Source organism: Siphateles boraxobius, unplaced genomic scaffold, assembly GCF_051911475.1.
Source record: "Siphateles boraxobius isolate OS27281-9 unplaced genomic scaffold, OSU_SipBor_1 19, whole genome shotgun sequence".
Classification (NCBI taxonomy): domain Eukaryota; kingdom Metazoa; phylum Chordata; class Actinopteri; order Cypriniformes; family Leuciscidae; genus Siphateles; species Siphateles boraxobius.
The window spans coordinates 32,086,876-32,111,091 of record NW_027508799.1 but is presented as its reverse complement, the minus strand read 5'-3'; the positions used below and the strand labels follow the sequence as shown (position 1 = coordinate 32,111,091).

The 24,216-nt window shown below is 38.0% G+C and overlaps 1 protein-coding gene across 1 annotated transcript in view; it reads right to left on the bottom strand.

Moving 5' to 3' along the window:
- The window catches only part of LOC143742257 (uncharacterized), a 38,174-nt gene extending 14,837 nt beyond the window's left edge, over positions 1-23,337 (bottom strand). Inside the window, exons 1-8 of the mRNA XM_077235030.1 lie at positions 23,244-23,337; positions 16,675-16,770; positions 15,032-15,191; positions 14,599-14,635; positions 12,482-12,583; positions 6,544-6,593; positions 6,395-6,480; positions 836-916 (exon numbers count right to left, since the gene is read on the bottom strand). Coding sequence (XP_077091145.1) covers positions 836-916; positions 6,395-6,480; positions 6,544-6,593; positions 12,482-12,517 — 253 coding nt within the window. The 5' untranslated portion in view covers positions 12,518-12,583; positions 14,599-14,635; positions 15,032-15,191; positions 16,675-16,770; positions 23,244-23,337. The remainder of the gene's footprint in view (positions 1-835; positions 917-6,394; positions 6,481-6,543; positions 6,594-12,481; positions 12,584-14,598; positions 14,636-15,031; positions 15,192-16,674; positions 16,771-23,243) is intronic.
- Between the last annotated feature and the right edge of the window lie 879 nt (positions 23,338-24,216).

Genomic DNA, 24,216 nt, shown 5'->3' with positions numbered 1-24,216 from the left:
ATTGGGACGCAGCTAGTGTGGTCCAAAGTGTTGTGCATTCAGTTCTTCTGCAGACCTCGGTTGTATAGATGAAATCCTCAAACAAGCTCACTTGCTGTGCTCCATATACCTGTATGGCTTGAGAAGCTGGTGACTGCAGTATTATCCAATTGTGAGCTCCAGTGTGACTTCTCAGGGTTGGTCAGGTGACTTACTGAGAGCTCTCTTCCACTGGCCTGCTCTCACTGAAACGTTCTGAAAATGTAATTACAGCCTCTGCTGAGAGGTATGGATAGCCATTTCAGTCAGCCACATTTCCATAAGCTAAGTATTTAAATATTCCATTAATTGATAATGTAAATGCCCTTGAGACGCAGACTATAAGCTGGTAAATCACTACTGGGGCCTCCTTTCCTTTCCATAGCAACACTACCGTCTCAGAAACAAAAGCTCTTCTAAAACAGCCTAACGACCCTCCTGTTTCTACATCTATACAACAAGCTGCTTTTTGCATCAGTATTCCAACACATGGCCTATAGGTTAATGAAGTTTACTAGTGTGAAGGGTTTAGGTGTGGTGTTGACCCTCCCCGCCGTGCCTGTAGAGGTGAAACTCACCTTGAAAAGTGACTTTTTCCTCCATTTTGATGATAAACATTTATGATTCTAGTTAGCTAAACTTCAGTAATAGTACCTTGGGTGATAAGGCCACACTGGCCCTGTTTCTACACTTCAGATGAGATTGATTACGGTCACTCTAGTTTTGTGTACTGACCCTACAGAATGGGTTTTTGGGAAGGCATATCTGAGATATAGCTGAAAGTTACAGGAATGAATGCGATCAGGAGAAATCTAACCTGTATCACCCATATGAGCATCACAACTCACTCTGTCTGCAGCCTCCAAGGCTCTTCCTAATGTTTTCAGCCTTCGATGTTCTGAAAAAATGAGAGAGAGAAAATACAATTAATAAATATATTAATATGCACACCATATATGCATACCATAATTCTTAAAGGTGTGTGTGTGTGTGTGTGTGTGTGTGTGTGTGTGTGTGTGTGTGTGTGTGTGTGTATTCCAACCACAGAGTGTTTATTAATTGAAATAAAAACCCAGAAGTCAAAAACAACCAAGGGATCAATAATGTATGGCTGCGCATTGTGCACACGATGCTGCTGTTAATTATTCAGTAAACGAACTGACATACAAGTCCATTAGTGTTTTTTAAATGCAAAATTACTGTGCAGAAGAGCAGGTAGCTTTTATTTTTTCGTGGCTTACGAGCTTAAAGAATTTATGATAGAAAAATATTTATCTCGTTTTGAAAGCGAAAGCAAATCTCCAATGATGAACCATAATGGATGATGTCTTTTCAAAAATAAATGCGCTGTACAGAGCATTCCCACTGCAGGCATTTGAGAGGCTTTTGTAATGAATTTGTGATGAAGTGTTGGTTGACAAATAGAGAAACATGAATATTGTAAGCATTTACAGCGTTTTACTTACAAGTTGACACATTTAATATGCTCACTAAAAGCTAACAGGTTTAAATGACTTTTCCTTTAGCTGAGTGCAGAAATGTATTTTGTATGCAGGAGTGAATCTGCATTCTTGTTAAGAGATGCATGTGTATTCTTGTATAACATCAAAGCATCTGTTGATAACATTTATACTTAAAAAAATGCAGAATACTACCTTGTTCAGCAAATGGTTACACACTAACAGAAGCATGCACATACATGACAAATCTGGAACAAATAATAATTGTAGCATTTTGGAAGAAAAAATGAAATTATTGGGACTGTAAACTAATAAGAAAAACAATTACATGTGCAGATTAATTAATTATATTAATCAAAGTTAATTGCATATTACCATTTTATTATTGTATATGAAACTGATTGGCCTCTGCTGATCCTGCAGCCAAAAAGATTGCTAGCTCAGCATTTAAATAGTCTGGTTCATTGTTTGATGTAAGCTGGTCCTGCAGCGCTCAGAGTTCCTCTGAGACCCTCCACCTCCCCCAGCTCCACATGCCTAGATCTGCTACAGGATAATACATTGCCATATTTAGAAACATGCTATAACTATTCTGAGGACGGTCATGATTGAAAAAAAAAAAAAAAAAATATATATATATATATATATATATATATAGTATATATATATATATATATATATATATATATATATATATAGTATATATAAAATTATACCATTATAATACGTGAAGCTGCGTCATTAAACGGAATTTAGATGATCTTAGAAGTCAGGAGTTAGTCAGTATCACACTGAGCATCTACAAGCACCTGTAACCCTAGTAGGAGGAAATGTCCATTCTAACACTTTAACCCGATTCTGCTTATCTGTTTGTTGCTCATCAGACCATTTTAAGTCGTAAAACTCTGGGAAAGTTTTCAGTGATCCAGTAATCAAATTCAAACAAACAAACAAACAAACAGTCCAAAACATACAGTAAGCGCGTTATATTGATGCACAAACAACAAACCGTGTATGTGCGCTCTGGATCACTGATCACACGCTGCATTTATGTACATTTCAGTTCATTCACCTTGTTTCCACACACACTCAGGATAATGTTTGATTCGTCATGTGTACGTTGCTGTGTTTATTAATCGTGGGTTTATGCGGTCAGAGTTAAAGCGATTGATTTAGGAGTATTTTTGCTGTTTCCATATGGTCCTGTTCGGTATAACAGCTTGACTCATCTAAAAGGAAAACATGCTCTTTGTTGTTGTTCTTTTTTTTCTGTAAATTTTTTTTTCATGGGTGCTTCGTGTGCATAAATGTATTATATAATAGAATTATATGGACTCCTTATATAATTTGGTTATTTTGTGTCCTTTCAGAGTCTCCAAGGGTCCTTGGTTTTTGAGGATTGCCCTTCAATCTGATTGTTTACTTTACTGGATATAGCAAATGACAACAAAATTAATTTGTTAAACAAAATCAAATGGCAATAAGTGTGTGATCAATCTTGATTAATCACACAACAAAAGTGTGATTAATCTGATTAAAAAAATTGATTGTCAGTACTAATATATATACATGAATTATATATTAATATACATTTTTATTGCATTGTTATTTAAAAAAAAAAATGTTTTATAATATCTGTTTTGTAATGCCAATCTAAGGATCTAAGGCCCAAATGATATCCATCATATCTGTTTGTTACTAGTAACCACACCAAGGCCTTTGATCACTGGTTAGCTGTGTATACATTAAAGATTTATTTTTCCTACACCCCTGGAGGTATGCTTAAAGTATTTTCACACCCTTTCTTTCCATTGCCTCATCTATCCCACAAACATGTCACCTCGTTACGAAAACTGACAGGAGTCAAAAAAAAAGCAGAGACGGTAAACAGCTACACGACTGCGGGACCGAGCATTGCTTTCAGAAGATCACAGAGCAGAAATTGCACCTGACATTTCAAAAGACAAAAAAGTTACGTGCACACACGCTCCGCTGACAGAGTTTCTCCCCCGTTGCCCTCTCTGGGGTGTTTCTTTATTAATGAGCAGCACGCATAAAACGCAACAGTATGACTGAGGGTGTCACTCATCAAAAAAACTCCATTCACAGCCGTCTCCTCGCACGGAGAGGAACGATTCTTTTTTATAAGGACCAGAGACAATCGCTGATTGCCCGGTCTTTCAGATGACCAGACCTTCAAGCCTCATTTTTCAGACACGGCATGAATATTGTATGCAAAGTGAAGCTAGTTTTTGTCAGCACAGGAAGGAGCCGCAGATATAGAGAGGAAGGCTTTTCCTCAAAGACGGCTTTACTCTGTGAATATGTGTGTTTGTGTGTGTGTGTGTGTGTGTGTGCGCGTGTGTGTACATGCAGGAAAAAGTGAAACCAAGAAATTGCTTGAGTGAGTGACACTTTTTTTTACCCAAGAAAGAACTGTTATTTTATTCTTCTAACGCAACACGCCAACCTCTGGATATTGTTTTTTCTCTTAAAGACGCACAGATATAAAACACTAATTTCTTTTCTTAGCAAGAAAACAAAGCAAGAACATTCCCAAAATAGGATCATACTCTCCATTTAATTGTGTGTATAATGAAAGAAGTGTAGCACAACAGAAGTTTTGGTGTGCACAGCAGAGTAACTCATAGCTGTGGGGCTAATAGGGTGGGGGTGGGGAGTCTGGCAGGGACAGGTTTGATGTGGAGCTGTCACTGATGGAGAAGGTAGCTGAGCATGTCCAAAACACCAAACACAGACCTCTGCTCCTCCTCTGCTCCAAAAAACAGAATACAGGAACACAGTTGTTTGAATAATAAATACTTGTGGCACTCGAGTGGCAGGGTGCCTGCAGAGACGCGCGCCCAGAAAACGATGTTGATGTGTAGGGAAAGCCTGGCCCGACATATGTTGCCATGAATAAGGTATACAGGAGACATCAATGCAGCTTCCGGATTTCCAGGTGCATGAGTTTCTCTCTGGCGTAAATTGACACATCCTGAGAGGGAATAAACTTTTGGAGAAAAGCAGCGTCCGTTGGAGAGAGAGAAAAAAAAATCGCCACAATTCATTTCCCGAGATGCTGACCAAGTCTGTGGAACTTTTCGACCTATTTTCTTGGGTGATGGTATCTTATTACCGATTTAAAACCCAAACGAAAAAAGGAAAAATAAATCTCTAGCTGGTCATTAGCTCGACTCCTAGCGGATATGGCCGAGGTGACCTAGAAGACCATCTTGGCAAAGGATGCACTGATATTAAAATTCAAGCTGATCATGATACACTGATTATTGGCTGAAGATATCAATGGCTGATATCAAAATGATATACAGTATTTTCTCCAAATAAATTACAAATAAAACATAAACCTAGTGATGTCAAATCGATTAAATGTGATTAATCGCATCTAACATAAAAGTTTGTTTTAACATAATATTTGTGTACATATATTATTAAATTCACATATATCATGTGTATGTCTGTGTATTTGTACATATACACACGTATACAGTATATGTGTATAAATATATGTGTGTGTATAAAGTCAATATACACAGACATATATACAGTATATATACATTTAATATGTAATAACATATTATGCAAACACAAACTTTTATGTTAGATGTGATTAATCACGATTAATCGATTAGACAGCACTACTAAAAACTAAAATCAACAGCTTCCTAGTCTAGCTTTCTAATACACCTGGCAATGAATATTGCTGGCTTTGTGATGAAATAAAATCTTTTATCTCTTCAATCTTGGTCAGTCTGGTTAGAGTTAGCAGACAGCTAACTGGATAAAGCTGTTTAGTTAATAATATGACAACAAAATGACTCCACTTACTTTCTAAACACACGTTCCTGGTCTTACTGTGTCCAATTTATTCATTTTGAAACTTGCTTCAAATGACTTTTGACTTTCCTTTCTGGGATGGGAAAAATAATGTTAACTAAGGGCTACTAAGTGATGCAGCGGATCTACAATCTTGCCAATAGTTAATGCAGTAGAGCAAATACATTTTTGCATCATTATTGAGACGCTCTTAAGTGAACTTTTCCTTCAGCCTCCACATCCCAGACAAAAAGTCTCTTAAAAAGTGGAAGCCGGTGGCGTTTCAAAATGTGACATTATGAACTCATATTCAGTTCTGGCTCCATTCTGGTGAGGAACGCTTTTCACATTGAATATTCTGTTTCATTCTGAAATATGACACATTACGGAAGTAAAATGGGTTGCAAATGTCATTTCTGACTTTAACTGTGTTCCAAGACACAGTTTGACCACATTAAGTTAGTATAACTTAGTTTTTCCAACAGGGAGTGCACTCTAAAAAAAAGAAAAAAATATTAAAAAGAGCTTGGGAAAAAAAGATCCCTGAGCAGGTGACTAATAAAAATCAAACTGTACGCATGCAGGTGCGGCCGGCAGAATATTTCATCCATTTTGGGACAGCTGTGTCTTTTCATGGCCCTAGGAATGGAGCCATTTTAGTAGTTGATGTGTCCATCCGTCGCCGATATCTAATACGTGGTTACGCCGCGCGCCAAACATGACAGAAAATCATTAGCCACCATTGGCTGCTAACTGTCACATGAATGATTGAAGAAGCAGTGAAGCGTTCAGTTTTGCGTGGCAGTTAAACGTCTGCCCGAACGAGCGAGAGCCCAGCGAGACCCATGATGAAGCATCTTGGAGCGAGGCCACAGTCACCCTCCTACATAAAGACAGAGAGAACGAGAGCGGGAGGGGAAAGAGCACCTGTGTTACAACCAGCTGAGATCTGACACCGGGGTCAATCCAGCCATATGGAGTCTGCTCTATACCAAAGAAATCTAAATGCCATGGCTTTGCACAGCTAGCCGGACACAAAGAGGAAGTCAACACTTCGAGGGCACAGAGGGGAACGGTACCTTCATAATATCTCTGTAATCCTAGTCCCAAGATGCTTTGAGAGGATTTGCCTAGCAGACCAGTGGACGGGTGCGCTGCCTGCAAACTGGAGGAGAGAGTCGCTCTGACACAGTTCCTCTATACTGTAATGAAAGGCTGTTCCCCATACTGGGCTGTGTAGAGATTCTCCAGAGTTCCCCTGAGCCCTATCAGCTCCTCCTGAGAGAGAGAGAGAAATACACACACACACACACACACACACACACAGTGAGATGGAGAACTCCTCAAGGCATTGACCAGTCTGTCTATGCTCAATGACTACAGTCCCTGTTATTCCATCTCAGCAATCCCGTTTCATTAAGGTCATTACTGTAAAATGTTTTTCCTTCATTTCAAAGTGGGAAACACATGAATTAAAATGGTAGAAAATTGTCAAATTACAAATTGAGCCAGCACCTCAATTATTTGCTTCATTTGATAATAATGTGTGGTTAATTATTCAAAGAGGTTAATTAAAACGAGGTTGATGAAACTGGAATAATGCAAGGGCTGCTAAATTTTTCTCGTTTGTGTCCAACTTACATGTCTGAGCTAAATATTTTTGACAATTAAATCCTAATTAATATAAACATCAAGAAATATTAAATCAACACTCATCTGTTCACTCAATCATGGGTCTCAGTGCTAAATGGGTTTACCATAAAATGTACAGGAGTATTTTTTTACGCTTATTAATTTTACCCTACATCTGACTAAGGAATCGCTCAAGACCTTGTTCTTTCAATAGAATTCTTATATTTTAAATACAAAAACAACGACAATGCACAATAATTATCCTCTACTAAAAAAATATGCAAAGACAGGCAGTGTATTGTAGTGATTTTACCATGGTAAACGGGTGTTATGCACACTGTGAAGCAGAGCCAAAAACCCTCTTAAACTGGTAAAATCACTATAATAAGCAACAATGACAAAAGACCCAGAGTTTAATAAATAATTACATTATTATTCACATTATTTTACAATCTAATTATAATTATAACATGTAATTATTAAACATGGAATCTTTTGGTGTCTTATTATTATAATTAGATTGTATAAAAAAAAATCTTAATTAACTGTGATATACTGGTTCATAGTATGAACTAATGGGCAGTTAATAGTGTGGTTATATTGGTTATTTGACAATTGATTTTAAATTGACAATTGATTTTTTATTGGTCATCCAATAAAAAAAAAATCCAGATAAATCCAGAATTATGCATTTTATAAATTTGTTATGTTATCATCCAAGCATACTCCCGTACTGGAAGTACTATTGGTGTACTGCAGTACTATTAAAGTAAATGCAATTTGATTGTTGTGTGAAAATACTGGTTTAGTTGGTGAGTGCCAAACAGGGAGGTAAAATCACTGGCTCAGTCCCACTGGACTGTCTTGACGTGAGCCCTACGGGGCATTATTATGGGACCCGGAGCGATCCCAGTCTAACCGCCCTGCCAGTCAGCTTGTTTTATTTACTCCGAGCACCGTGTCCGTCTCACTGATGTGTCTGCAAGGACTAGGGAAATAAAGCTGTTCGTCTTTTTATGGCTGCCGGTACTGTTTACGGCTGATGTGTCCTAACCGCCAGACGACACTATTTATCTGCCTCCAGACGTCCGGCTCACTCGATACCATTCCCTCGTGCAATATTTCACCTCGAAAGTCCATTCCTCAACTGAAGTGTGTATGCTCGTGTGTGTTGGGGTTTGCCGAATGAAAGATATTCAGGTAATCACTGTTGAAACAAAGGTTAACAGCTTAAAATATGGTTAGTAAAAATTTTAATCTTTCTAGCAGTGCTTGTTAAGGCAAATATTAACCTTAAGTATAAAACTTTGACACGTAACTAATTAGTGCTACAAAGATTAACAATATCTTATGATTCACAATTTATTATTTTTCACTGGCAGAAAAAAAATCTCTTATGCTTGCATCAAAAAAGAATCCGAGCCATATTTAGGGAGGAGAATGTCATAGAAACGTAAGGGTCGGGTCTTTTGACTTGGGCCACCTAACAACCACTTTGAAACCACCTAGCAACGCCTTTATAAACATTCAGAACACCCTAGCAACAATGTCCCAATCTCACAGACAGGTTTGGCACAGGTACATTTTCTTCAAAAAATAATAATAATAATTTAGTTAAAAATTATATAGTAAAATAATAAAAAATTACAAAATAATAATACTATAAATAGCCAAAATATTTTATTAATAATTACCAGTTATTAAAAATAACAAACTATATCAAATAAAGTTTAGAAAGAACTTTTCCTTATTAAGATTTTTTTTTTCATGATCTCTCACTATATGAAAATAAACTTGTTTCCAACAAAAGCATCATGAAAGAGTCTGCTGTTTTTCCATTTCCCCTGCCGTCTCCAGTCAGTAGGAACTGACCGGGTTTTTCGACTTAAAAATATTTTCATCATGGGCTGGCAGCACCCTTTCATGCTTTCTCCTGCGGAGTTCATATAGACATGCTTGGTTTAAACCACCTTATTAAAGAAAATAAAAAAAATAAAAAAAAGGATTGCAGGAGGAGGGTATGCGTGCAGGAGAGAGAAAGAGAGAAAATGAGAAAAAAAAAATGCTGGGGACTGTAGTAAATCCTGACACTTCCACGCACACTTGAATTTCGTTTCAAACACTTGTCTTTCCATACCATAATAGATGTCAGCTCCTCTGATGTCGCACTAGCAGGAGGCAGAGTAAGGTCTCACTCTTGTGCGTTTTGAAGCTATCAGTCGACGCGACTCTGTGTTGTGCCACATCAAAAAGGGAGACACCGCGTCACCTGCCGCGCTCTGAACCAAGTATCTTCAAATCAGTTGTCCAAGACATTTCCCCCTATTAGTGCTCCACTCCCACACAGGCTTAAGACGCAGACGGGCCCCTGTTGGATGTGTTAAGCGGGCCTCTGTTTTACAGCTGATAGATCATACAGCCTCGCTGCTTTTATTACGCCGTGTGACGACATGTCCATCAAAGCTCTGCATGGAGAGGCGAGAAAAGAGGCTGGGGATGTAACGCAGGGATGGAGACGCAAGCTGATACGCAACTAATAAACAAAAGCGTGCTTGTGTTCACCCAGCCGCTGGTGAGAGTGTTTGAAAAAGCCATGTTTACTGCAGAGCTGCTGAAAAGGCCGAGAAGAACAAGAACAAGGCAGAATGCATTATCATAACTGCTAATAAACAGGCAAGCTGGTCAAGATTTCAATAAATTTGTGTTGTTGTTATATATATGTTTTGGGAATCGAAGATATAAGAGTAAAAGTATCATATAACCAGATTCAATTTATAATAATAATAATAATAATAATAATAATAATAATAATATATTTTTAAAAAAGAGTTCCAGTCACAAAGCAGCGCAAACAATTGAAACCTAATTGTTGTTTTACATGCATTTAGATGCAATGAATTTGGGGTTTCACAGTTCAGAAAGACAAGATATGTCAGAGCCATGGCATATAGGTAACATGAAAGCTTTTGAAATGTTGTAGCTCTGGTACTCTCATGGGTGATGCGGGTTCAAGAAGCCTGTGATGTTTTCTGAACTCTTCCCAACAATTTAATGTCTCTTCCTCACAGTATCTCTCTAAAATAGTTTCAAAATGGCCTCAAAAGCCCACTAAAATAAAATTAATAAAGTTAAATTCATAAATTAACAAATTAACTAAAAACTGCAAACAAAAATACCATCTTACGAAAGCCTATAATACATAAATAAAAAAATTAAATAAAATGCAATAAATAAAATTATACATAAAATACCCGAAAAAAAACCTATTAATAATAATAATAATATAAATAACAATAATAAAACCAAGTATGTGTTTTTCTGCAATGGAAGTAGTGTGAGGTGTCTACAGTATGTCCATATACTAGGTATGTATACAGATGCAAGACTCAAGGGTGTCTGTTTGCGTGTGTGTGTGTGTGCGTGTGTGCGTGCGTGTGTGTTTGTGTATTTCCTGAAAGCACGTGGGTACTAGAGCTGTGTGTTTTGGGGGTGAGGGTAATCTGACTAGATCATGTTTTCCAGACCTCAGATGAAGAAAAACAGCTCTGGCAGTCTGCCGTTTCATCTCCTGCACTGGGGTCCAAAACAAAGAGAAGATGATTGATTGGATGATGAATAATTTAGGGGCAGAGAGCTGTGGGACGAGCAGCACAAGCGTGAGGCTGCCCCGTTCCTGGTCTCTCCTTAAAGATCGCATTACAAGAAAAAGTTGCCCCTGATTATGTTAATGCCTCTCACTGTTCATTTGCTAAACGGATATATGGAAAGCGAAGGAAGCCAAAAGATAAGGACACTCTGGGAGGAATGGAAAAGGTGGATCCCTGTGCAGCCCAACTTGAACTTCCAGAGAGAGGATTCAATGTACCTGCTTATACTCAAACAGAATCCGTTCCTACAGATCTTTAGGCTGAGGTGGCCTCCTCATTAAATTATCTCTGTAATGTTTGAACATATTTAATGAACATGCAATACAGCACACTGAATTCCCATAGATGTAAATTAGCACTTCCTTAAAATACAGCAGCTCTCAGTTAGGAAGAGTTCCAGAGACTGGCTCAACACCATCCCCCATTGCAGTTACACCACTGACCACAGGGGGCGCTGATGTGATGCATTTGCAGACACACAAAATCAAGAGGAGGTACACACAGGGCTTTTTTTCCAATATCAACTCTCATGAAATTTCATTTGGATTGTAAATGTACAGTAATTTACTGTCATAAATGTGTAATAGGCCCCTGAATCCACTGACATTGTGCTGGCTAATCAACTCATTTAAAAATGAATGGAGATCTATTAAGAAAGAACTATTTCGCAATTGTTAAAAACTTGACTTTTCAGTGAAAAGCAAGGAACTTTTTTGGGGAGCGTTCTCATTTCGTACAACAGCCTATACTTAGTTTAAATTTATTTCCATTTCAAAACAGACTTTTTCAAAAAGTCCTATTCTCATGTGATTTGAAGATTTAAATTGAAATTTTAAAAAGACTTCGGAATGGGATTGTTCACTACAAACTATTATAAAAATGTGTGTTCGGTTATTTATGTTTATATTTTTATTTTATTTTAATTTAGGTGTATATATTTCCAATCTGCACATATTTTATATATAGAACTAACTTCAATACTAATAAAAAAAATCAAGTCAAAAAAAAAAAAAAAAAGGAAAATGATATAAGTTCACAACACATTGATGAAAAACCACTATGCTAATATCCCAAGAGGCAATCCACTGTAAAAACATGTAATCAAATTGAATTTCAATTTTGTGACCAAGTGGTGTATAATGGAAAGATTGCTGGATGCAAATCACCTGCGCTCCTAGTCAGAAATCAAGTGCCGTGTGCATGCGCGAGTGTGTGTGAGAGCGGGAGTATAATTCACCCCCCGGTAAGAGTAAATTCAGAACGGTGAGGGTAAATCAGTGGCGAGGAGAATGATTGAGTCCCTCTTCCTCAGATCCCACCATCAATGTACAAATGAACAGCTTGGAGGTGAGATACCCGGAGAGTAAGAGGCTCTATCACACCAGTCGTCATTATTCGTCTCCTCTGGTCCCTGAGAATACTGACGGCGAGGGTCCGGGAGGGGGTGGGTCGAGATGGTGTCCTGTTCGAGGCTTATAATGGCCTCCAGGACAGAGAGAGATGGAGTACTGACAGACTGAGGCAGTGTGACAGGCCGCTGCTGCACTCTTTTAATTCTATCACTGTCTCTACTCCGTCGCTCCTGTGCGGGTACGGCGGACGGTGCTGGGAGGGCAGCGGTGTGTGATATGAGGAGGACGAGCATCCACACACTCACATGTGCTAAAAAATTGACTGAAGGCTTAACTATCACAGGAAAAGGGCTGGTTGTTTTATGGTTGTGGGGCGGTAAGAGTTGTAAGGTCATAGTAATTAAGAAAAACCTGCCTTTAAGGTTAGGATATCTCTGCACACCTTCAAAAGTCCTTTTAAACTACATTCTCCGTGCATTTTGTGCATAAAGGGATAGTTCACCCAAAAATGAAAATTCTGTCATTAATTACTCACCCTCATGTTCTCCAAACCCGTAAGACTCTCGTTCATCTTCGGAACCCAAATTAAATCCGAGAGCTTTCTAACCCCCTAATAGACAGCAACGCAATGAAGAATCTCAAGGCCCAGAAAGGTAGTAAAGACATCGTTATAATACAGTCCATGTGACTCCAGTGGTTCAACCTTCATGTTAGAATGTTGACGACGAGAATAATTTTTGTGTGCGCAAAAAACTAACAAAAATAATGACTTTATTGAAGAATTTATTCTCTTCTGTGTTAGTTTCCTATGCTGTTGGCGTGATAAACACACTGCAACGCTTCAGGTTCTACGTCAGAACCAAGCGGCAACCTCCCTGTCTCTCTCTTGAAACCAACACGAAGTGAATTAAACTGCAATTCATCACCTGGCCGCTTGAGGCTGGCAGCAAAAGTGAGTCAAATCTGTATCTCCCCATGTTAAAATGCCCAACTTTACCGCAGAAAAAATGTGTTTACAGCCTGGTGTCTTAAGTTGTTTTGGTCTATACAGCTAGTTGTGACCTTCATGACAACTGTGAGGGGGGTGAATTTTTTTTAGAACTCATCCGTTTAAATTATATTAAGCATTAAAATGCTGTATAATCAAGGGCGTGGCCACTTGAGTGACAGGTGGATTGCCGCTGCTGTCTCTTGCCGTTTGTCTGCTCTCTGTTATCCATCATGTCACCTCAGCTGATTCAAGCTGCTGAACTTGCCATCTCTGCCGTGTTTGTACTTTTTTCGGGATTATTTCATACAATTTAATACACGATACCTCCGCCCACGCCGTTGGATTCGGTCGTTGTCGAGTATCGAGAGAACAACCAGCGCTGTTCTTCAGTTGTTTTCCTCTGTGAACATGCACTCATGGATGTCTGACAATTTCTTTGCTTTTTGGAGTTCAGATTTAAAAACGTCTAAGAGCTAGAGGCCACACTTGTTCTGCGGTACCGTTGATCTTAAGGAACAGATAGTCTATAATATGCTTATTTAACTTTTTTTAGTGTTCAATAAAAAGTACCGTCAGATTAAATCCTGCAGGTGTAAGTGCTTTCTCTTCGTCCCTCTCTTCGTCCCAGAGCAAATATTGTAAGTTACTGCATGAGAATAATAATGCATCACAATACACATAGTCTCACGGTTAGTTATGTCTTTTAACTATTATAGTATTTCAAAGCGCAAAAATATGAACTTTAACTATTGGCTTTAGGCCTAACGTTAATTCTTCAAGTCAGCCGTCACTTTAGCGCGAGGCCAGTAGCACATTAGCTCCTTGGCCTGAGCAAAGTCGATCACGTCGAGCTAGGCGGGTGTAGTTTCAGCATCCAGGCACCTCAACTCCACCCATGTCCCGCCTTTTTCCCATTTTCGTTTATCGGGAGTGACGCGCTTCCAAGATGGCGACGGCCGACACCGCCCACTTTAGGCTTGAAAAACGTTCTTCAGAAACCTACGGGTGACGTCATGGACACTACGTCCATATTTTTTTACAGTCTATGGTCAGAACGCAGATTTTGTATTGGCCAGCTCCTGTGTCAGCATCACATGCATGTGTCGTGGTGCTCTGGTGAACAGCTTCGGCCAATTGGCGTCAGCGTTCTGATGTAGAACCCGGAAGTGCTGCATTGGGTTTACTACGCCAACAGCATAGGAAACTGACACAGAAGAGAAGAAATTCTTCAATAAAGTCGGTACATTTGTTTGTTTTTCTGTGCAAAAAAATAATTCTCGTTGCTGAGTAATTAATAACAGAATTATCACAAATAATCACAAAGTTTACTTCGGGCCTCTGCATTCCAACAGTGCGGTTCACGCACTGTTCGCATAATTTACCATCAAGAGGCTAAGCCCAATTTTTATGTCTGTGTGGACGGTGTACATACAACGAAGCATTTGAGAGCTTGAAAACAAACGTCAACTAAATAGTTTGATGCGCTGAAAGAGTCTTTCCATGCTCACGGCCAAGGAGTGTACTTTAAAAGGCGGAGCGGAATGCAGAGAGCTTTAACGTGAGCTTGTATTCATTATTGAAATGTACAGGTTCTGATGATCTCAGATGCTAAGAGTTTAAAATAGTTGACCTATAAATGAAAATTGTGAGCATTTACTTACCCTCATGTTGCTCCAAACCTTTATTTCTTTCTTTCTTCTGTGGAACACAAAACAGAAATGTTCCATGTTTAGAAGTTTATGTTTTCGCCAAAAAATGACAAATAGAATAGAAAAAAGAATCATAAAAATCATCTAAACAAATTTGGCACAAAATTCCAAATCTTACAAAGTCTTTGTGTGAGGAAAAAGTAATTTTTTACTAAATTAACATATTGAACCCTTCTACAGGTTGGCTATAAAACACTTGAAAACACATCAAACACAAATGAGATTCGAATGGAAGATTTAAGGCGATTAATGACTTACATTTTGACCTGTTGTGTGTAAAAAGCGTACGGCTTTAGAAGACTCTGAATGTAGTGTATAAGCCATATGGGCCACTTTTATGATAAGTGGTCATACTGTACCAAAAACCCTGTCAACTGAACCTTACCGTTAAAATGATGCCACACAGTTCATGCCAATGAAATGAAGTTTCCAGCGCAGAGGACTCTGAACAATCCCAGCTGCTTCTCTGTGTCACTGATCTCTCAGGTAATTTTGAGGTGAGGTCATTTTAACCTCTGAACACACACAGTTTACAGCTGAAGTCTCTGTAAAAGGAAAAGAGGATGATGGGTAGGCAGTAAATATCAGTGCTAGTGAGGTATAGTATTCTCCTGACAGGAACAAGACTGACATCATTTAAGCAAAGACTGAGGACACCACAAGCTGAAACCAATCCGAGTAATAAAAACATGACTTTTGCCCGTTTATATTGTAAATTGAGCATTGTAAAGTATAACATTATTTAAATTGTCTTAGATATATTACCATATTTAATTTCATTGAAATATAGGTTGTCTTGAATTAAACAGGGATTAAAGTGAAAAAAATTATTCTGACTGAATTTTTTTTCAGGCTAAATCATATACTTTATTTAAATAGTTGAGACCAATAGCGGTTTAAGGGGAGATGTTTTAAACCGCTTTAATATTGCCATTTTGCCTATTTTAAAAGCTATTTTAATCTATGAAAAAAAATACTTCCAAAAATAATCAACCATCTACATAACTTTTCAGTGCATGTTTTTATTTATCTTAATAGACCAAACAATGCTAAACTATATCCCTGATTAAAGGTGCATAGTGTAATATTTAGGAGGATCTATTGACAGAAAAGCAATATCATACATACATCACACCTTACATAATGAACAGTTATGTCTTTACTACCATTTCTATCTAACTTGCATACACCGCTTTTCCCTTACATTGAAATAGCTATTTAGCGCCGACATGTTTCTACAGTAGCCCTAAACGGACAAACATTTTTTGTCACCATGTTGTTCTTCATGCAAAGAGGCTAGCTAAAGTCAGCGAATAAACACTGACACAATGATGAACAAGTAAAAATAATATTCACAATAACATATCGTTTTACTGAAGTTCAAATGTGAATCTGTTACTGTAAATGTAATTTTTACTTGTTTTTAAAAACTGACGGAATAGACAAGAATCATTTTCTAATGAAGAAAAATTACAGCAAGATACACAAATAAACACTTTTCTAATACATTTGCATGTTTCTTGCAGAATCTCTAAGGTGTCTAAGATCAAAAAAATGTTTTTTGTTTAATAATGTCCAGAAAATAAAATCATAATGGAAATTACCCAAATTATCATTTTTTGAAGCTTATCCTTTCGCGTTTCTCAGTTGTTCTGAGAGTGACAAAGCTCGATTTTAACATTGAGTCACAGAGGAACGACCTCAAATGTGCAGAGCATGCTGGGAAACTAAAGAGTATGACCTAGAGGATTTTTAAGAATCGTGTAAGGCTTCTCTGCTCAGGACAAACCAGAGACTCATTCACAATCAACACAAAAGACTGTCACTGGTGTTTGATTACGGACCAAGAGTTTGCAGGAAAGGTAGCAGGAAAGCATCGCTTCTGTTCTTTAAAAAACTATTGTATATCATGTAAGGTGTATAATCACAAAAGTAACTACTATATATATGAAACCCAAATGAATTTAGAACAAAATAATACAGAGACATAACATTAAGACCCTTAAAACACCCAGAGACTCCAAACACCTTTAAAGCGGTGCGGCTGAAATACTTTAACCGTCTTCTCCTCAGTTCTTCACATGCCAGTCAAATCACCTCAGAGACATGGGATGCGTTTGGAGCCTGTTTAAAAGGCCAGACACATAACCATGGTTTACAACACTGTATGAGTAGGCAGAGCGCGAGAGAAAGAGACAAAAACACTGCCGATATTTTTGAAGCCGGCAGACGCTCCACATGGGGATTGTGAGCGCTCATCATCTTGTTTAGAGTGTATTAGCAGGCAGCGCCTCTGCCTCCTTTGCTCTAGTTTTCTTGTTGTCGGGGTGGAGTGTCCTGAGGCGATAACAGGAGCTATCCCTCCCTCTCTTTTCATACGCCAATACGCAGGGGCCTAATTTTCCATCAGCAAAGCATGAAATCAGCAGAGAATGCCACACAACAAGAGTCACTGCAGCTTCACCATGTGAATTTTGGCCTCTTAATAAAGTTGAACTCTTGAGTGGAAGTAAAGTGGTCGTGTCTGCGGTTTGCACGCTTGGTTTTGGTGAGTAAAAGCAACATAATAAACAGACACCATTGTTTTAGAAACTTGCACGTATCTATCATGCTACTATTAGGGATTTGAAAAAACCTTAAGCTGCTGTACAAACATGACTAAAATCAGGCTATTACTTTTCTAAGTGATCATACAATTCTCACCTGACTTGATGATAAAAAGCTATATCCAGGTGTCATAATTTCACAAAGAGTTGGATGTGGGCTCCACCTGAAACCCCACAGAACACTCTAGCAACAACCTAGTAACATCCCCAAATCCTCAGCAACACCTGGCATCCACTCCAAAATGGTACAGACTAATCACTGAAAATGTACCAAAAAAAAGTTTGGGCTAAGTAAGATTTTTTTAATGTTTCTGAAACAAGTCACATATTCGCTCACCAAGACTGCATTTATTTAATCAAAAATACAGTAAAAACTGTTATATTGAGAAATGCTATTACAATTTAAATTAACGTTGGCCATTACTTTTTTACTTCAACTGTCATTAGATTATTATTACAACAGTGTCACTTACATTTAATTTCAGTGTCCTTCCGTACTCATTCTAATATGCTGATTTGGTGCTAAAGAAATATTTATTTTTTTATTATCAATATACTACAAACAGTTGTACTGCTTAATATATTGTGGAAAACACGAGTTAAAATAATAATAATAATATTTTTACAAAAATATTTGCCTATAGGAGAAGTGTGAGGAATGTTTCAGTTTGCTAAGAAAGTGAAAACTCAGAACAGAACTTTTAGTGAACAAATCCAAATCTTTGCTTTTCATTTGAACTTACAGATCTGGTGCTTGTGCCACTTTGCACTCGAGCATCTCAGACTCCAATCACAAATTCTGTCTCTCATTCTGCCACACAAAACAATTTCCTTCATCAGAGGACTGTTACTCAAACAAACACACACCCTAAGAGAGCTAGAACACAAGAGATATTACTCTGTACTGATTGACAAAAAAAAATAGATGACAAGAACGCAAAAAAGGGCACATAACAAACCGGAGCTCAGTTACGATGGTTTTCCCTCTCAATAATGAATCGCCATCAGCGTAGCAACAACATGCAGAGAAGAGGAAAATAAGCTTGGCTCTCTCTGAGAACAAAACTTCTATATTTAATCTGTGAAGAGAGCGCCTTGTGTGCAAAGTACAAAAAAACAAAATGGATCACAAGTTCTGTGGCATGCAAATTGCATCCCGGATACACTCTGAGCTTAGCTGGCCTTGTCTTTGTGATTGACAGTATTTTTTTTTTAAATGTGCAGATTATAAATATTTATAATTGGGTTGATATCAGCGCCGCTGAGTTGCCAACTGCATCTATTGAACTAAGGGAGGCAAGGAGACAGCGCTGTAAATCTTAGAGCACAATATGGCATGCAGATGGCATGGCACGCTGATAAATAAGCCTTGCTTTTGAGCGCTGCCACTTTTTTCCGCGAGTTAATGAGTGGAGCTATTTCAGTTTGGAGCTGTCAGCACTGACGTGCGGTGCGGTGCGGTCCTCTGCGGACTGTGCTCGGCTCCTTGGGTTCAGGGTGAAGTCAACGGGAGCTCTCTGGTTCTCACGTAATGGGAGGTGACAGTGAAACGAAGGGGGGAGATGGTGGGGAAAAATTTGGAACCAAGCGCAAAAGAACCTGATCCAGAACCCGGGAAAGTCACCCGAAAGCATTTAAGAGCACAGGAACTGGCACTGTGTCCGTTTCTGCACGGCTGTCATGCACGTTTTATCCCAGACTGCATCTGTCTTACATAAGACGTATGCTATATATATATATATATATATATTGCCTGACGGGGCGACTCCCTCTTTTCCCCGCCGTACACCCTCAACAGAGCCATCCAACATCAACATCCCCTCTCCGAATAGGAGCTCCGAGCCTCCTCTGGTCCTCTGAGTATTGCGGTGGAGTAAATCTCCACACACTGGGCACTATTCTTCTAGAAAGGGCTTCAGGGTGAGGAATTTGGACACAGCCACAATGGCTTCATTATTCTTCTGTTGCCTGGCCCACTGAGAGTCTAAAACAGCTCTCTCCAGACTGCTGTCAGCCTTCCCCGTCTGCCTCGACAGACACAGAGCGAGCGAGAGAGGAAAAAAGGGAGGGAAAGAGAGCAAGCACACTGATACGACGGCATGTCCGAGACACAAACATTTTGACTTGAAAAAAAAACAAGAATCAAACCAGGAAGTCTCAGCAGAGGGCTAGTGTTTGACAACTAGGTCACCTAAAGGTTCGCTGGCTTAGTGTTTTCCATTAATAAAACCACAGAATATTAAAGCTTCAACAGAAAACTACAGCCTCAACTATCTCTGAGTTTTTTGACGCTATGGGAATTGCTTCGGTTGAGGAGCTGCGGTTGTGATTTCAGCGATACGGTCATGTGTGGTCTCGGCGGTCGTATTGAACTGGAATCTACTGAACCTCGGCGAATCTGAAATAGCCGCCCGTCTTTGATTGCTTTGTGGCGTGTGGTCTCATATCTCACCGTATCATGAGCTCCTACAGCCTAGGATCAAACGTGAAACAGCAGACTAGGCCACAGACTGAGTACTGCATAAACTCATCTGCCTTAAAGGTAGACCTGCACACCCTCTCTTCTATTTCAGTGTGTATATATACAGTATATATATATATATATATATATATATATATATATATATATATATATATATATATATATATATATATACACACACACACATATATATATTTATTTCTTTTTTAATGGCTTGACTGCTGTCACCTTTGACAATAAGCCAGTGTTCAGAGACATTAGCGAACAAGTTGCACCTAAATGTAAATTTGTGCCACCAAATTGCAAACAAACAAAACTAATCAAATTTTTTCCCCTCGTCCTCTCATTCTATGCTATATTAAGTCCCACGGGGTGTTTGAATTTAAAGCATGCATGAAATCCAAACCCTTCAAGGAGATTAAATTCAGAATCAAGCAGCCCATGTAAATGCTGTGACAACAGGGGGCTCCGTGCAATTAGTATGCTGGCTACTGCTAGTGCAATTAGGCAAACCAGACAGCAAGAGCTGCGGGCCGGGGACATCGAGGAAGGCCTGTATTTACATTTTATTTAAGAAAACACAAGCATGTGTATCCGAACGAGAGGAATAAATGTTCCTGCCTTACCTTCATACACAGTAAATTTGTGCATTTTTTTCTTGGTTTATTTTTTGTTGCTATGGGGACATTTGTCAGTAAACAAGCCCAGAGCAGAGAGACTGTTGGGAGAAAGACCCATTTACAGGAATCTCTCAGGTGGATCCATCAAAGTGGCAAGCTGTTGCATGAGGAACACAATGGAAGGACCACCTAGAGGAATAAAATGCTCTTATTTGAGGGTACATTACATAAACAAGCATGACAGGCAAATTCTGTCCCAGTGGAGATGCATGCAAACACTTTAGACTTAAGCAAGAGGTAAAATTAACATCTGTACACAACACCAGAATTCAGTGGGATACAGAACATAAGATGAAAAACACTTAAACTACTAAAAGAAAATGAAATGCAGCGGGAGAAATGCATTACATTTTACAAAAGTGACAGTAAAGACATGTATAATGTTAAAGAAGTTTTCTATTTCAAATAAATGTTGTTCTTAGTTTCTATTCATCGAAGATCCTGAAAAAAATTGATTAATAATAATAATAATAATTTCTTGAGCACCAAATCTGCATATTTCTGAAGAATCGTGTGACTGAAGACTGGCTGCTAAAAATGTATTTATGTGGGGTTTTTGTTTATGTTTATTAAGTTATATGTATGTGATTGTTGATATCTTTGTACATTAACATTGAGAGATATTAATATACATAAAGTTTGTTTTTTTCTTTTGTCAACCTTTTATTTTGTTGATGAACATGTTGATTAGAAATTTACCATAAGAACAGAGGCTATGGGCCTGTTATATGATCACTCACTTGACATTTTATGTGTTTGGGGTGTCATACCATCTGATTTTTTCATTGGATATTCACAAGTCTGAAATTAAATGAGCTTTTGTACACCTGTGATCTTTAAGCCCTGATGAAGGCATGTGTGCCGAAACGTGATGGCAAAATAAATAGCAATATCTTTTCAGCTCTATTTTCAGACTATTTTGATCTCTCCATTTTGCAAGTGTTGCTGGTATTGTCCCAACATTCGAAAATGGACTTTGCCATCATATATATATATATATTAATATAAAAACAGTTATTTTAAATTACTGTTTTTAATGTATTTTTGATCAAATAAATGCAGCCTTGTTGAGCAGAAGAGACTTTTAAAAATGACATCGACCCTAAACTTTTGACCGGTTTGGTGAGACATAAGGGCGAGTGACAAATTTCATTTTTAGGGTGAACTAACACTTTCAAAGCATACAATTGTGTGGAGATTCGAATCTGGAATGGAGAACAAGACTTTTTTTTTTCCTGGGTTGTCGGTTGATTGATCCCTGATAGGTCAAAACTCTTGGCTCCGTTTTGTTATCACATTCATGCATCTTGCCAGTGTGTTTACGTGTCATATTGATGTGGACAGCTGCCACGAGCGATAGTTCCAGTACGATGTGCCAAACCCAGACTGCTGATTTTGGAGAGCTCTGTGATCTCCCATTGGGTTGAGTGTCTTTAGCCCAAGGGCTTAAACTCATCTCACACTCCCAAAGCCCAACTCTGGACACATGACTACCTGTCAGGGGAGAGGCAATTGGGCTGCTCGACTGCAGATGGGGTCCAGTACACACACACACACACAGTCATTTAATGGAGCATGGCAAGGTGATGGCAGACTTCTCCTGCATGTCTAACCCTCGCTGCTCATTTTCCCCCTCAGTTAGTCTGGTGGGACTTATTGGACATCTATTAAAATGTGGTATAGATGCCACCATAGTACCAACAACATAGCGAGACCGGAGAGATTCAAACACTGTGGTGAATATTATGCTTAGACTTTAGTCAGAGCAGATGCCATATTCAATTTGACAAATGAAAATGAGACTTTAGGATAAAAGTACAGCTTGTTCAATATGACGTACCGTTCAGCCAAAAACACTGAAAAAACTTTGCACAAATTTCCAGTGGTCATAAACTCTGGAAAATAGGTTGTGTGAATTAAACAGGATCTAAGACCTTAAGGCAACATGACAAAATGAACAGACCATACATCTGTCCATTACAACCTCCTTTTCATTTATAAATTGATATGACATCTACTGGAAGGAAAATATTTAATATACATATAGTTTGATCAAGATAAAGGATGACAACTTTCAAGAAACTAAAGTAAGAGTTTTGATTAATCTAATATGTTTTTAGTTACTTCATAATATTTACTACCATCCACTTTGCTATTATTTCAAACAAGGACAATAGCAATAGTGTGTAGATGCGGTAGTGAAAAAGAGACTAAATTCAAATATTTCTCCAATTACAGTGCAAACACATTACTCATCCACAGCTCCTCTAGTCTACAAACAGCCGTTGCAGAGAGAAAAAGTAAAGCTGGTATTATGTCAGAGATGCACAGAAAGAGGATGAACGCATGTCTTCTTTCCTGTTGCATGTGGTTCTCTCTTCCCCTTTAGGCTATTGGTACTTCCTCATGTTTAGGAGCACATGGGTGGCAGCAGAGAAAACCACAATAACCTACAGGCATCCATTTTAAACTTTGGTACAATAGACATCTTATTAGCAGCAACATGCTTTAGTAATGGTATCAGATAATACTTTTGCTTTTATGGTAATACCATGGTACTTTTTAGCCAGGATACATGCATTAAACTACAATTCTCACTCTACAATAACAGGGCTATTTTCTCTTCAAGTTAGATAAAATATGCACAATGACTCGTGTGGCTCATAATCATGTTTTTCTTGGCAGTTATTCTAGTTCACTGAAAATGCACTGATCACAATGGGAAAAATACAGGAAGTGCTGGAATGGGTCCAATTTGCACATGTGCAAATGCAAAGAATGAATCACAGAGTTGGTCTATAGAAGTCTTAAGATTGAGGAGTCACTGACCTTTGCAGGACGTACTTCTGAGATTTAATGCAGCATGTGTCCTGAAGAGCTGGTTTATGCTATTGTGCTCAGGTGGTGGTTTAACAGAGATGGAACTTCATTTCTGTATAATAATAATGCTGCACTTAAAAACAAGTGACGTTAAAGACATGATTATTGTCGAGGTGGATCATTCTATAGCAGCACAGTTTAGAGCCACTGCTGCTGAAGACACATTACAATCTAGAAATATTTTAGAATTATAAAATGGATCATATTGTGAAACTTTCAGATAGATTTGTTTGAAAAAAATATATACAGAATAAATAAATAATATAAAATGACTAGGTTATATTTCACACCAAAATACATTTCAAACATTATTTTCAGGACAATTAAGAATTATTAATTATGTATTATAAATTCTTATAAATTCTCAATACCTTAATACAGACTAAGTAAAAAAAAGAATAAAGTAGTAAAATTATATATATAATAAATTATTAATATTACACATAAATACATACATACATGCATATGTATGTGTGTATATATATACACACACACGACTAATGCACAAATTTTAGCACACGTCCGTCCGTCTGTCCGTCCGTCCGTCCGTGTGTGTGAGTGTGTGTCAATATAATATAAGGAATTCCATGCCTAATTGTGAAAATAAATCAAATAAATAGATATATTTAAATCTAAATATATATATATATATATATATATACAGGTCCTTCTCAAAAAATTAGCATATTGTGATAAAGTTCATTATTTTCCATAATGTAATAATAAAAATTAAACTTTCATATATTTTAGATTCATTGCACACCAACTGAAATATTTCAGGTCTTTAATTGTTTTAATACTGATGATTTGGGCATACAGCTCATGAAAACCCAAAATTCCTATCTCAAAAAATTAGCATATTTCATCCGACTAATAAAAGAAGTGTTTTTAATACAAAAAAAGTCAACCTTCAAATAATTAT